Source organism: Ostrea edulis, chromosome 1 (genome assembly GCF_947568905.1).
Source record: "Ostrea edulis chromosome 1, xbOstEdul1.1, whole genome shotgun sequence".
In the NCBI taxonomy this organism is placed as follows: Eukaryota; Metazoa; Mollusca; class Bivalvia; order Ostreida; family Ostreidae; genus Ostrea; species Ostrea edulis.
Genome location: NC_079164.1, coordinates 25465255 through 25481192, shown reverse-complemented (window position 1 = coordinate 25481192; position 15938 = coordinate 25465255). Strand labels below are relative to the sequence as shown.

The window sequence follows — 15938 nt, the reverse complement described above, 5'->3', positions numbered from 1 at the left end:
TTGCTAGGATTAAGTAAAGGCCAGTTCGACAAACAGTGTCGAATGCCGTGGTCAGATCGATGAATAGGAGATACCTAAAGGTCCTGGTGCTGTTCCCTACACTTTTCCTGAAACTGGCGAATTGCACATGTCAATCGTGCCTCGGTTGTTTCTAAATCCACATTGACTTTCCGATATAACATCCTTGATCAGGTGCTGTCCGAGTCTTTCGACAAGAATACGTGCCAAGATCTTGCCAGCTATGCTTAGAAAATTCCCAGATGGTTGTAGCAGGCTGACTTATCACCCTTGTTCTTGTAAAGATGGACTATTTTTACATCCATTAGCTCCTGATATAGTTCTTCATGCAGCTATAAGTATTGCAGAAATTCTGTGAGCTTGGTGATGAGTATCGCGCCTCTTTCTTTGTATATATCTGGGAAATCCCGTCCAATCCTGCCGTTTTTCCTAAACTCTTCATCAATGCTAGACGGACTGTTGATCAGCTTGTCAAAGTGTTCAGTCATTCGTCTCAAGACGTCCTCCTTGTCCGTCAACAGAGCACCCTCTGTCGAGCGAACAGGAGACATGGCATGGTATTTAGGTCCATACAGTTTTCAAGCCGTTGAAAAAGATCTTGGTTGCATGCATGCCTGCATATTCCTGCAGCTTTCACTACCCACCAGTTGTCCTTCATTTGACATAGCTTGCTCTGGGCCTCTGCACGTAATCGCTTGTAATGAGCTTCTTTGGATGACCAGGCTGTATGTTGACTGGATAGTAGGTCTTGAATCTCAGCATCATTTTCATCAAACCAATCTTGGTGCTTTCTTCTCTGGATACCAAGAACCGAATGGGCACTCCAGCACTGTGTCCCTGAAGTGTTCCCAGTTTTCCTCTGTGGTACCGTCAGCAAAGGTTAGGCTTGCAAGTGAGTCTTAAAAAGCTGTCTTCAAGACTTCCTTTGTCACATCATTGCTGAGGCTACTCACATTTAGCTTCTTCCTGCTCCCTGTTGCGTTGCTTGTCCTGGGCACTGACAAGCACTGAAAACCAACAGCGATCGCAGTAAGATGTGGTCTGTCCAGCAATCCGCTCCTCTCGTGGCTCTGGTCACACGCACATCCTTCAAAGCACAACGTCTGGAGATAACAGTCAATTACATGGCGATGCTTGGAACGTGGATGTGTCCTAGTGGTTTTGTGTTTCATTTGAAGCTTGAAATACGTGTTAGTAATCGCAAGCTCAACTCTCTCTCTCCTCTCTCTCTCTCTCTCTCTCTCTCTCTCTCTCTCTCTCTCTCTCTCTCTCTCTCTCTCTCTCTCTCTCTCTCTCTTTCTTTCTCTCTCTCTCTCTCTGTGCCTGTGGACACAAGGTAAGAAGTAACGTCCAGTTGGAATTTTCATTTCCAACATCATGACGGCCTATGACTCCTGCGCAGTCCTTATGGTCAGATCCCCCATCAGCGTTCAGCTTGTCTGACTTGGGAACTACCTGTATAGCCTCACCGCGGGTCTGATGAAAGGCCTCTTTGTTGGAGCTCATGATACCTGTCCTGTCGTTATTTTCAGTCTCATCACTTTGAGCCTGTCGTCGATACCCTTCGGTAACGACTGTAGCTTCCGCGCAATACTTGTGCGGATTGCGAAGCCAAGTCCCAACTACAATAATTTATTACCAGACTGTTAACAGGCACTGTCCCTTGGTGTAATCAAGTCAAAAATCATGCTTTCTTAAATCATTTTCATGAATATAATTATTCTAACCTACCTGCTTTAGACATAAATCATTCAAAACAATTGGATCTTGCATTATTGTACCCCCCGAACGAAGTTCTGGGGGGTATATAGGAATCACTCTGTCTGTCCGTCTGTCTGTCTGTGCAGATTCGTGTCCGGGCCATAACTTCTTTGTTCTTTGACTTAGGCATACCATATTTGGCACACAGGTGGATCACCATGAGACGATGTGTCGAGTACCTTCATGACCTCTATATGACCTTGACCCTTGACCTCAAGGTCAGAATTAAAGGTTTTTTGCAATGGATTCGTGTCCGGGCCATAACTTCTTTGTTCTTTGACATAGGCATACCATATTTGACACAGGAGTGTATCACCATAAGACGATGTGTCAAGTACCTTCATGACCTCCATATGACCTTGACCTCAAGGTCAAAATTAAAGGTTTTTACAATGGATCCGTGTCAGGGCCATGGCTTCTTTGTTCTTTGACATAGGCACACCATATTTGACACATGAGTGTATCACAATGAGACGATGTGTCGGGTACCTTCATGACCTCTATATGACCTTGAACTTTGACCTCAAGGTCAAAATTGATTATAGGGTTTTGACATAGTCATACCATAAGACATGGGTGTATCACCATGATACTATGTGTCATGTACATTCATGACCACTTTATGACCTTGACCTTTGATCTCAAGGTCAAAATTATAGGTTTATACCATGGATTTGTGTTTGGACTGTATCTTCCATTTTCTTCTACAAAGGCATACCATAATTTTACACTCAGGAAAGAGGTAATTTATACCTATTAACAACACCCTTTGGGAGATTGGGGTAAGCGGGGGTATTGCTCACAGTACCTCTTGTTATGCTTGCAAATAGTATTTACTAAACTTTTTGATATTGATTATAATTTTATATGTATTCACCTAACATTATCCACTGCATTTTTCTGAAACTGGCACTGTCCTTAGCAGTTTGGTTATTTATCATGTCTCCCCTTCCCAGAAGGGTATTGTTTTAGTGTGAATTCTGCTTCTTCCGCTTCTCATACAAAATTTAGAAATTCATTTCAAAATTAAGGATTATCTCCCTTATGCATAGCTCTTATTCTTGGACGAATTTGGCTCCAGTTTTTGGCACTCTAGCTTCCTTTTAGCTCTTACAAGTTTATTGTTATTTCGAATTTCCAAAATTTCGGCTTGAGCATCACCGAAGAGATATTATTTGTCGAAATTCGCATCTGGTGCATCAGAATTGGTACCGTATAGGATTTACATACAAAGTTTGTCTGGGTCATACTCTATTTCTCTTTAGACATATGTCTTTGATATTTGGTAAGTGGGTATATCGTGATAAGACAAGAGTGTCGCGTACCATGTTTGATGGTCTTAATATACTTTTGGGGGCATTTGTTTTGGTCTGGACCATAACTTTTTTGGTTTCTTTTTATATTTGGTATGTGGGTATACCATGATAAGACAGAATTTAGCATGCCATATTTTATTACCTTTGATCTTGACAATTTACGCAAAAGTCAAATAACAGATTGGGGGGGGGGGGGGGCATTTTTGTTGTCCGGACCATAACTTTTTTGCCTTTGATATTTGGTATGAGGATATACCATGATAAGATAGTGTGTCGTGTGCCAATTGTACTGACCTTGACATTTTATATAAAGGTCAAATAATAGATTTATGGGACTAGACCTTTGATATTTAGTGTGTTAGTGCACCATGATAAGACAGTGTGTAGTGTGCCATTTATGCTGACTTTTGACCTTCACCTTATATGTAAAGGTCAAATAATAGAATTTTTGGAGCATTTATTTGTCCGAACCATAACATTTTTGTCCTTAGACATAGGCCTTTGATATTTGAAGTGTTGGTAAGTTTAATTTACTAGCATATGTTCACAACACTGTTCCTTGTTTGAAGCGCATTATATACATATATAGGCGAATGTTATGTACCGAAAGTCCTAATTTCCCCTCTAAAGATGATCCCTAAAAGACATGTTTTTTTAAACTATGGAAAATGGAAGGGGAGACATCAGTTTTCATGTGCTAAAACAATTCTTCCTAGTTATTGTATATTTCATATTTTATTATCTTAATTTAAATTTTGTCTGAAGTGAGTATTACATATATAACACTATGTTAAATGTGATATATATATATATATATATATATATATGAATAATAATAATAATAATAAAATTTAAATACGTTAAAATCAGTATAAAAGACAATAATTAAGCCGCACCCGCACACACACATACACACAATGCATGCTACTTTCCTGAGAGTGCTGTAATTTTATAATTTGGGTGTAGCAAGGAAAGGTTGATACACACATGTAGCACAGGTAGGCTATGTATCTTATTGCTCACACGAACTGAAGAAGTTGTTCTGATCGACTTACTTATAAATTAACCTACTCGAGGAATATTTTACGCCAAATATCATATACTACTAAATTCGGATTTTGAACCCAAATAATTGCACACCCTACCTGCTGTAGAGAGAGTCATAGTATATTGAACAGTCATCCTGTTTCGAAATATGTCTGCGTTTTTCTCTAAAAATTAGTTACATACATATATCATGTTTATCTATTAACTAGAAAAGTAAGCACTGATTTGTATTGATTTTAGAATATGTTTCAGGAGCTTGTCATAATTAAAAATTTTTTGTTAAATATCTCCAGCTGAGAATGAATTGTAAATTTGGGACTCTCCGATAATCCTATTATTAAAGCAATGAGTTCACTGAAGCGCGACATGCCAATCATAAACTGTTTTGATATGAAGAGTTTTAAAAACGAAATCATAGAGGAAATGTCAAATAATTCAATGAGTTCGGAATGAAAAAAAAAAAGTCAAAATTCTAAAAGAATGTTTTCTTTGTATTCTGGTACAGTATGTACATCAGGCACTCCGTACAACGATGAATAACACTCATGCTGAAAACATTTGTATGAATATAAAGGGTGCTGTTGCCCAAGCTGTCATTCTTGATTATATACGTCATTCTATGAACATTATATTCTAGGGGGTATCTGAATAAATTCGTTAACGCTGAAATATGGTTTATTGTGTGTTGTGTCATGCAAGCCGTCTTGCGGGGATTTTGTATGGACGCTGGCGGCTGGAGGAGTGGAAAGCCGAAATTTCTTCATTCAGTCACAAATTAAACTTGACACGTGCTGGTGTAGCAAAAAAAAAAAAAAAAAAAAAAAAATCAACAAAAACAACCACCCCCCCCCAAAAAACAAAACAAAACAAACAACAACAACAACCAAAAAAAAAAAAAAAAACCAGGGGGGGGGGGGGCACAAATCCGATTGACCTTACAATTTATTATTTTCATTTTGTGTTTCTACAAGCAAGAACTGTTAACACCTTCAAAGTATTCAATCAAAATTATTTCATAGCCTGGGTTTACACACAGAATCCTGTTAAAAGACTCTTGAAAACTGTTGACTATCATGCAAGTGAGTTTGGATTTTAAAATAAACATTTGGTATAAAGTTTGTTGTATGGAGTTCTATGGTTTTAAATTTTATGGATGTAATAGATGTTTTTTTAAAAATCTTTTTTGTCATCCCCACATAAATTGTTTTAAATGTTTAATCTGATTATGAGGGTCACTGGATTTGTTATGGACACGTATGCAATGGTAAGAGGTATAATGAATTCACGCAAGATCAGTTTGACACTTGTGCTCTTCCCTTGCTTCCAATAGTTCTATAACGATATTTTAACGACCCACTTCCCAGAGTCTCATTCTAGTAAAGTCAACGACATAACTTTGCGATATTTCTCTGTAGCCTATAGACTGCACAGATAGACCTGACAGGCAATGACATCTCTCCAGTCAGTGCTCAGATTCTCATTCTCTCTCTCTCTCTCTCTCTCTCTCTCTCTCTCTCTCTCTCTCTCTCTCTCTCTCTCTCTCTCTCTCTCTCTCTCTCTCTCTCTCTCTCTTCTCCTCCCCTCTCTCTCAACGACGAAATAGGTTTAGTGAGGATATCCCTACAATGTACATAGGATATAATACACACTCATGTTGTACAGTAAAGACAAAAGAAAAACTGTAATATTTTGGGTTTAAGGAGGTACTCTACATCGTCGTAATGGCTGACTTCTTTTTAAAACATGGAGGAAAATATAATTATCAGCAATATTTGTCTATTCATTTAAAAAGCCATCGCCTAGCTAAGTAGCTCAGTGGGTTAGCATGTCGATTGCTGAACTGTAGATTGCGGGTTCGAGTCCAGCAGGGTTTTTATTATTTTATCTTTTCAGATTGCTTTTTACTAAAACTGCATTTTTTGACTAAATGAAGTAAATTTAAAAGTTTTAATTTCATATCATCAATGTACATATCTTCCATTTTTCATTCATATCAAATTTCTCTGGTGTAGCATACTTTGAAAACATGAGATGTGTCCTTTAAGAACACTTGTAATAATTGACCCAGTATATGCGCTTTCAAATTGTGAATTGGATAATGTCCCGACACTGCTTGTCCTCACTAATCAATATTATTTGATATATAACCCTAAGTTATCGTTATCTTACTGTTAGGACAGAGTTTGTGTCTCCATAGTGCACTTATATGGGTCAAATGGTTAAAAAAAATTATCATTTTAAATAACCCCCTCCCCATCGCTTATTTCACATCGGGATCGATAATCCATCACTTCCTGTCAAAAGCGGGCACATTCTCTTCGCTTGGATTTTGTTGTGAGGGAAATCAAAAATCAATCCCTAGGTCTTTAATCGTAGTTTTCATTACTTATGTTGACTTTATTGTGGAATAAGACATGAATTTAACACCACATTCGCCATGACAGAGAATTTGCCCCGGGGGAACTTTGGTCCCATTCCCTCTTCCCTCCCGGCAATCTCTTGGTTTGAGTTTCTGTTAAATGAGGATCTCTTAGAGAAACATTTGCAGCAAGACAATCCAGGTATGTTAGTGGAAACGTTTATTAAATTATAGTTGTAGGAACATACATGCAACGCAGCAGAATGAAATGAGATAATTCGTTAAATAAATTGATTATGCGTTTTTCATTGACAACGTGTAAACAATGTATTTTTCTGGAAATTTGCTTATTTGATTTGGATTCTTTAAAGAAGATCTTTCTAATAACATACAGGTTACGCTGTAGAGCACCTGCCTTTTGCAGATTCTCAGCCATGAATGAAATTTTTTCAGGCATTCTTTCATAATTTAAACTTGATGTATATACATACAATGTAGCATTTGGTGAACATTCTTGCTTCTCACCACTACAACCCGAGTTTGATCCCTGTGATCGGCAGTGGTTGTATATGAGAGGGTATGGTGGTCACCCGCTTGTACAATTGAGTTTCCTCTGGGTACTCTGGTTTCCTTCCATAAATTAACTCCCTATTGTCAACAATTATACAAGTCAGTAAACAGCTAGTACATATATATCTAATGTTCATTGTTGTTTGTATACAGGTGGACGACTTTAAAAATAAAGGTTATTATTTTATTATTAATTATAGATTGAATATGCGAGTTTTATTTCCTGTGGTATACAGCATAAAATAAAATTGGGAAAATTGTATTAGAAAAAATATGTGCAGTGATTTTTCAAAAGGGTCCTGTGGCTTTCGAATACTGGGAAAAATTGTCAATATTTTGATCAAATTTGGAAAACCTACAGTCATTATTGTGAATATGCTAAATATATCGTATCAAACAAGAAATCAAACAAAAATTGATGTAATTCTTCTTTTATTTTACATATTTAACTTTCTTTTCTTGAAGGTCTTAAAATTTTTTAACAAATACGTTTTTCACCAGTTTTTATTAGGCTAATTCAACTTAATTGATAGATTATCATCCCCGCCTGCCCCTAAAAAATCGACCCGCCCTGATTTTTTTTATTTTGCGAAACTTCCGATTTCCGGAAAATTTTCATGTCCGACTCCGTTATTTACACTTCTTGTTTACATTTCCAGTATAGCAACATAGATATGATTTTCTTAATTTCTTATGGTCGTAAATGAAAGGAAGGGTTAATGTTCTTCATATCTTGAAGAAGTTTGGTATCTTTTTGTGTTTGAAATTAAATTTTAAAGCTTAACCTGGAATTTGTCTGTGAAATAAGCATAGATTGATATCCATCTGGCATTGAATGATGAACTTCTGTTGACAAAAACTCATTTGTCATTATATTTTTCTCAGAAAATAAAAAATTTAAAAATAAAATCTTCCCACCTACCCAATAGTTTTTGGTGACATCGGATGATAATCTACTAATTAAATTGAATTGGCCTTATTGGGAGAAGTGCAAGTTAAATTGGGGAAAAAATGGTAATTTTTGGGAGGGGAAAGGGTCGATATTCAGACCTAAAATGGGTCTTAAAAATCACTGATGTGTGTGTGATATGATTCAACTTATCTTTTGTGTCATACTCAATGATCCTTTGCTAAGGCTCTTAATGATGTCATATGACCTTTGAGGATAAAGTGCAATTGATAAAGCTAGACTTAGTGAAAAGTTCTAGATGCCAGAAATAATGATATAAACAAACAATTCCTGGACAAAAGTCGTAGACATTACTGAGGGGTGTACATTGTTAACAATTATACCACATCATGAATACAGACAGCTTTATATAGGCATACATGTACTACAGAAGGTTTTATTTGATAAATTAATTGATTTGACCATTGGGGTTGTCAGCCCCTCAACATTTTCTACAGCTGTTATTCCTAAAGGTAGAACTTATTTATAAACATGTCTTTAAAGGACAAGAAGTTACTGTGCTAAAAGAGAGTTCCATCACAACTGAAGAAAAAATTTTAAGAACTGAGATTTAATGCATTTATATTGTGAAAATCACAGTAAATATCAGTGATACCAGGGATTTATCTAGGTTTTTTAAGGCCAATTCAACTTAATTAGTAGATTATCATCCAGGGTCACCAAAAAGTATGGGGCGGGTGGGAGGATTTTATTTTTTAATTTTTATTTTCTGATAAAAATATTATGCTAATTACAAACGAGTTTTTGACAACAGAAGCGCATCATATAATGTCAGATGGATATCAATTTATGCTTATTTCACAGATGAATTCCAGTTTAAGCTTTAATTTCAAACACAGAAAGACATCAAACTTTGTTAAGATTTACACCCGTAAGAATGCGAGAAATTAAGAAAACAATATCTATTTTGTTCATGTGGCCTGGCTTTTCACGTTGCTATACTGGAAATGTACACACAAAAAACGGAGTCGGACATGAAAATTTTCCGGAAATCGCAATTTTCGCAAAATAAGAAAATTTGGGGCGGGTGGGGATAATAATCTATCAATTAAGTTGAATTGGCCTTACTACCGATAAAAGGTACCTTTCCCCGTTAGTAACAAATGGATATTTCCCCTTTGATCCACAGATAAAAAAAATCTCCTTCATTTGTAGAAACTTCACAAAATTGTATAAGAATTTTTAACAAAAATAATTTTTTAATATTTTAAGTCATTTTAGACTTACAATATAGATAAAATGAGTAATCAATCACATTATATGGCTGTTATAATCTGTGGATATTATATTCCATGGATATCCCCCATCCCCTGGAAGCTCATGACTACATTCTTTAAAAAAATCCCCTTCAATATAAAATGGGTAGTACATGTAACATCTAAATGCTGGGTAAATCCCTGGATACTGAAATTTTAAAGCAAAATTAGCTCAACGCAGATCTACATCTGAAAATTTTATTTTGTTGTGAAAATGTACTAATATGATCAGGATGATAGTTTTGTATGTAACTTTAGACTTTAACCATAATCATTATCAAAATTAAAACCAAGTTTAAGATTTTATCAAAATTTAGATTTCTGTTCTATAGAATATATTATGTCTGTTATATATTAATTAATTTGTATACGAGAGGACAATAATCTAATTTTACTTCATTCTGAGCCTTTAAATAGGTTTTCTAATTCTAACACAAATATCAATGACAAAAATTTAAAGACCTTATTTTTATCTGTCATTGAAATGGTAAATTTGTCACAATTTTACACACACAAAATTTCGACACCAGAATTGACAGCTAATATTGCTTTAAAACTGACAGTTTCAATAATAGCTATAGTGCACTGCATGTAATGATCGATTCCAATAATGAATTTGTAATAGTATTATATTAAAGTCCCATTTCTTTGTTAATGTTTTAAAAGGCAGATCTGGGTTGTTTGTTTTTTATATATAATCCTTAGTGTACTGTATGTGATAAAATTCTTTTTATGAGAGTCTTGTCATTTTACAGACCCTTCACCAGTGCAGTTAATTGTGCAGTTCTTACAACAAGCTGATGCACATGTAGTTAAAGAGCCCCTACCACCAATCCCTCCAGGCGATAATGACAGCATTGAACCGCAGGGTAGGAGTGATATAATCCCATTATGAAATCTGCAGTGTTGATGGTCAGAGACGCATTGTTCATGGCTTTGGACTACTAGTGATGAAATAAAGTGTATGATTTATCTGTGTATTACCATGTTAATGTGGAAACTGTAACTTCCTGTTAACTTGGAATGGTGGTTAATCAAAGTTGACAAACACTTACAAATGTCTGGGCACGGGAATGCAAAGACGTATTTTCAGTAGATATAATGTAGAATTTTAAAGTTCAAATCAGAATGTATTAGTTGACTATATGCTTCACCATAAGAATTTATCAAAATGTAGTGACTGCAGTTAAAAAAAAATTAGAATTAAAACAAAACGCAGATGGGATTTTAAAAAAACTCTTTGAATATAAACATAATGCACCATGCATGTAAGGTCATCAAGTTTTTTTGTACTGTTTTGTATAATATGATATAGACTTACTATAAAAACAAGCACAGGTTGCAGGTGTGAATTTCCTTGTTTGACATGTTTGCTTAGCAGTCTTTGAATTACCTTCAGAAGTAAAAGTATTCATCAAAGAAAACAAAAAGGTGAAAGCCCTGAGGTTGTTGGCTTTAAGAGTTGCAGCGCATTTAAAATGGAACCTGAACATCATCCTCACTGGGTAAGATGTAGTTATGTACCATATATAAGTGTTTGTTATTTGTAGTTTTTATGACCCGCAACAAAGTGGTCGGGGCTTATAGTTTTACCCTTTTTCCGTCCTTCCGCGACACCCAGTTTGCCAGACTTTTTTTAACTCACCTGAGCCAAAGGCTCAAGTGAGCTTTTCTGATCAAAATTTGTCCGTTGTCTGTCGGCGTAAACTTTTCTTCACATTTTCGACTTCTTCTCAAGAATCGCTTGGCCAAATTCAACCAAACTTGTCACAAAGCATTCTTGGGTGAAAGGCTTTCATGTTTGTTCAAATGAAGGGCCATGTCCCTTTCAAAGGGGAGATAATCACAAAATTGCAAAACTAGGTTGGGGTCATTTAAAAACCTTCTTCTCAAGAACCACAGGGCCAGAAAAGCTGAAATTTACAGGAAAGCTTCCTGACATAGTGCAGATTCAAGTTTGTTCAAACCATGGCCCCCGGGGGTTAGATGGGGCCACAATAGGGAATCAAAGTTTTACATACTAATATATAGGATAAATCTTTAAAAATCTTCTTCTCAAGAACCACTGAGCCAGAAAAGCTGAAGTTTACATGAAAGCTTCCTGACATAGTGCAGATTCAAGTTTGTTCAAATCATGGAACCGAGGGGTTGGATGGGGCCACAATAGGAGATCAAAGTTTTGCATACAAATATATAAAGAAAATCTTTAAAAATCTTCTCAAGAACCACTGAGCCAGAAAAGCTGATATTTACATTAAAGCTCTCTGACATATTTCAGATTTCAGTTTGTTAAAATCATGGCCCCCAGGGGTAGGATGGGGTCACAAGGGGGGATCAAAGTTTTGCATACAAATATATAGGGAAAATCTTTAAATATGAGCCAAAGTGACTCAGGTGAGCGATGTGGCCCTTGGGCCTCTTGTTTAAAAATACCTTTAGATATTGAACTGATTTTTTGTATGCAGATATATATTGATGAGTTACAGATCAGGTTTGAGTTTTGTTCCAGTTGGTTGATTTTAATACGCCTGTCATTAGACGAGACGTATTATGTTATGTCGCTGTCATAGCGTCTGGCTGGTTGGTTGTCCATCCATCCAAGGTCATGTTTTCCAGACTTTTTTCTTTAATGGATGCATGTACGACTTTGAAATTTGGACACAATTTCTCCCTCAAGAAGTATAAAATTGACTTTGCATATCAGATGGATTGTTGCACCTTGACCCATTTTAGGGCTATAAGTAGGCCAAACAGTTTTCTGGACTTTTTTTGTTACGGATACAGATATTGTCCTGAAATTTAGTCACAACCTTCCTCTTGGAGGAATACAATTGCAGTTAGCATTTCAGCTGGATTGGTGCACCATGACCTATGCTAAGGGTTTTCTATTCTGAATATGAGTGGTATCAATTCAGAGTGCATGTTTTCAGGTTGAATTTCACTGTTTGATGGCATATGTAAATGCGGTACTCTTGTTGATGGGGTTGTATTTATTTTATGGCTGTTAAAAAACATAATGGATTGTTGTTGAATTCTTAATTGTACTAAATGCGTGTAACATACAATCTGAATACCACATTAAATGCTGTACTTCGATGGATTTCCTACATTTGACTTTACTGCAGGCGGGGGCATTCGTGTCGTGCTGACACATCTAGTTTATTATATAACTCTAGAATCTTTCACTTAGAGATTTCACAACCTCTGGGTACCGTGAATTTAGACCTTGACTAGGCACTCAGCTGTGTTCCGTATGGTGAAGGTTCTTTAACTCACTCCAATGTCTATCATCATAGGGAACCTTGATTTTTTAAATCTCATCAGAAAAAAAATTAAAAGCGTTCACTTCTGATCCTGAGGAATGGTTATGACTTATTCTAAAGCGAGCAGTGAAAGCTCGAGTCAATAAATAGGTTGAAATTAACTGTTCATATGCCAGCTGAGTCAATAAATAGGTAGCAAATTAACTGTTCATATGTCAAGCAGTTGACAGGTCTTTCTGATGATGCTTTTAAAAAACCAAGGTCTTGGATTAATCAATTGAAGCTGCACGGATTCAGTCCTTTATTACGAGTTTATAATTTAATTAAAAATGTACTATTAAGGTGGTTTGAACATAATATAACATGGTTTTGTGCTATATACTGTGTACAGTGTTATGAGGTACTGAGGATTGTTTCTATATATTATGTCCAGTGTTATGAGGTACTGAGGATTGTTTCTATTGTGTACAGTGTTATGAGGTACTGAGGATTGTTTCTATTGTGTCCAATGTTATGAGGTTCTGAGGATTGTTTCTGTATATTGTGTACAGTGTTATGAGGTACTGAGAATTGTTTCTATATATTATGTCCAGTGTTATGAGGTACTGAGGATTGTTTCTATTGTGTCCAATGTTATGAGGTACTGAGGATTGTTTCTGTATATTGTGTACTGTGTTATGAGGTACTGAGGATTGTTTCTATATATTGTGTACTGTGTTATGAGGTACTGAGGATTGTTTCTATTGTGTACAGTGTTATGAGGTACTGAGGATTGTTTTTGTATATTATGTACAGTGTTATGAGGTACTGAGGATTGTTTCTATTGTGTACAGTGTTATGAGGTACAAAGGATTGTTTCTATTGTGTACAGTGTTATGAGGTACTGAGGATTGTTTCTATTGTGTACAGTGTTATGAGGTACTGAGGATTATTTCTGTATATTGTGTACAGTGTTATGAGGTACTGAGGATTGTTTCTATTGTGTACAGTGTTATGAGGTACTGAGGATTGTTTCTATTGTGTACAGTGTTATGAGGTACTGAGGATTATTTCTGTATATTGTGTACAGTGTTATGAGGTACTGAGGATTGTTTCTATTGTGTACAGTGTTATGAGGTACTGAGGATTGTTTCTGTATACTGTGTACAGTGTTATGAGGTACTGAGGATTATTTCTATATATTGTGTACAGTGTTATGAGGTACTGAGGATTGTTTCTATATATTGTGTACAGTGTTATGAGGTACTGAGGATTGTTTCTATTGTGTACAGTGTTATGAGGTACTGAGGATTGTTTCTGTATATTGTGTACAGTGTTATGAGGTACTGAGGATTGTTTCTATTGTGTACAGTGTTATGAGGTACTGAGGATTGTTTCTGTATATTGTGTACAGTGTTATGAGGTACTGAGGATTGTTTCTATATATTGTGTGCAGTGTTATGAGGTACTGAGGATTGTTTCTGTATATTGTGTCCAGTGTTATGAGGTACTGAGGATTGTTTCTATATATTGTGTACAGTGTTATGAGGTACTGAGGATTGTTTCTATATATTGTGTACAGTGTTATGAGGTACTGAGGATTGTTTCTGTATATTGTGTACAGTGTTATGAGGTACTAAGGATTGTTTCTATTGTGTACAGTGTTATGAGGTACTGAGGATTGTTTCTGTATACTGTGTACAGTGTTATGAGGTACTGAGGATTGTTTCTATATATTGTGTACAGTGTTATGAGGTACTGAGGATTGTTTCTATATATTGTGTACAGTGTTATGAGGTACTGAGGATTGTTTCTGTATATTGTGTACAGTGTTATGAGGTACTGAGGATTGTTTCTGTATATTGTGTACAGTGTTATGAGGTACTGAGGATTGTTTCTATTGTGTACAGTGTTATGAGGTACTGAGGATTGTTTCTGTATATTGTGTACAGTGTTATGAGGTACTGAGGATTGTTTCTATATATTGTGTACAGTGTTATGAGGTACTGAGGATTGTTTCTGTATATTGTGTCCAGTGTTATGAGGTACTGAGGATTGTTTCTATATATTGTGTACAGTGTTATGAGGTACTGAGAATTGTTTCTATATATTGTGTACAGTGTTATGAGGTACTGAGGATTGTTTCTGTATATTGTGTACAGTGTTATGAGGTACTAAGGATTGTTTCTATTGTGTACAGTGTTATGAGGTACTGAGGATTGTTTCTATATATTGTGTACTGTGTTATGAGGTACTGAGGATTGTTTCTATATATTGTGTACAGTGTTATGAGGTACTGAGGATTGTTTCTATTGTGTACAGTGTTATGAGGTACTGAGGATTGTTTCTATATATTGTGTACAGTGTTATGAGGTACTGAGGATTGTTTCTATTGTGTACAGTGTTATGAGGTACTGAGGATTGTTTCTGTATATTATGTCCAGTGTTATGAGGTACTGAGGATTGTTTCTATATATTGTGTACTGTGTTATGAGGTACTGAGGATTGTTTCTATATATTGTGTACTGTGTTATGAGATACTGAGGATTGTTTCTGTATATTGTGTACTGTGTTATGAGGTACTGAGGATTGTTTCTATTGTGTACAGTGTTATGAGGTACTAAGGATTGTTTCTATATATTGTGTACAGTGCTATGAGGTACTGAGGATTGTTTCTATTGTGTACAGTGTTATGAGGTACTGAGGATTGTTTCTGTATATTGTGTACAGTGTTATGAGGTACTGAGGATTGTTTCTATATATTGTGTACAGTGTTATGAGGTACTGAGGATTGTTTCTATTGTGTCCTGTGTTATGAGGTACTGAGGATTGTTTCTATATATTGTGTACAGTGTTATGAGGTACTGAGGATTGTTTCTGTATATTGTGTACAGTGTTATGAGGTACTGAGGATTGTTTCTGTATATTGTGTACAGTGTTATGAGGTACTGAGGATTGTTTCTATTGTGTCCAGTGTTATGAGGTATTGAGGATTGTTTCTATTGTGTACAGTGTTATGAGGTACTGAGGATTGTTTCTGTATATTGTGTACAGTGTTCCCCTCGTTATGGTACAGACCCTGATAACAGAACTTTTGAAGATCACGCTGGGATGTGATTTTAACACCGTGGAGGATCGGTTGTCGGGGGACACTGTCACGGAGGAAGCCCTGTTTGCTCTTCATCTCTACCACAGATGGTGAGTACTAACACTTATTTTAGATTATATCTAACTGAAAAAAAAAAATACTTCATTCCTTTCAGAATTGATATGATGTTGATGAGGTGAATTAAAAAAAAAAAAGATTTAATTATGTATACAAATGTATGTACATTTATATGAATTTTATTTGCTTTCTTTAACTTATGGTACTTGTGAATTTTAATGTGCCTGATGTCC

At 35.9% G+C, this 15938-nt stretch overlaps 1 protein-coding gene across 2 annotated transcripts in view; it reads left to right on the top strand.

The window, feature by feature from the left end:
• The first annotated feature begins 6427 nt into the window (after positions 1-6427).
• LOC125663804 (integrator complex subunit 8-like) overlaps positions 6428-15938 on the top strand; it is a 33754-nt gene continuing 24243 nt past the window's right edge. For both annotated transcript variants that reach the window (XM_056142758.1, XM_056139169.1), the window contains exons 1-4: positions 6428-6703; positions 10053-10166; positions 10697-10802; positions 15594-15737. In XM_056142758.1, coding sequence (XP_055998733.1) covers positions 6580-6703; positions 10053-10166; positions 10697-10802; positions 15594-15737 — 488 coding nt within the window. In that variant the 5' untranslated portion in view covers positions 6428-6579. The remainder of the gene's footprint in view (positions 6704-10052; positions 10167-10696; positions 10803-15593; positions 15738-15938) is intronic.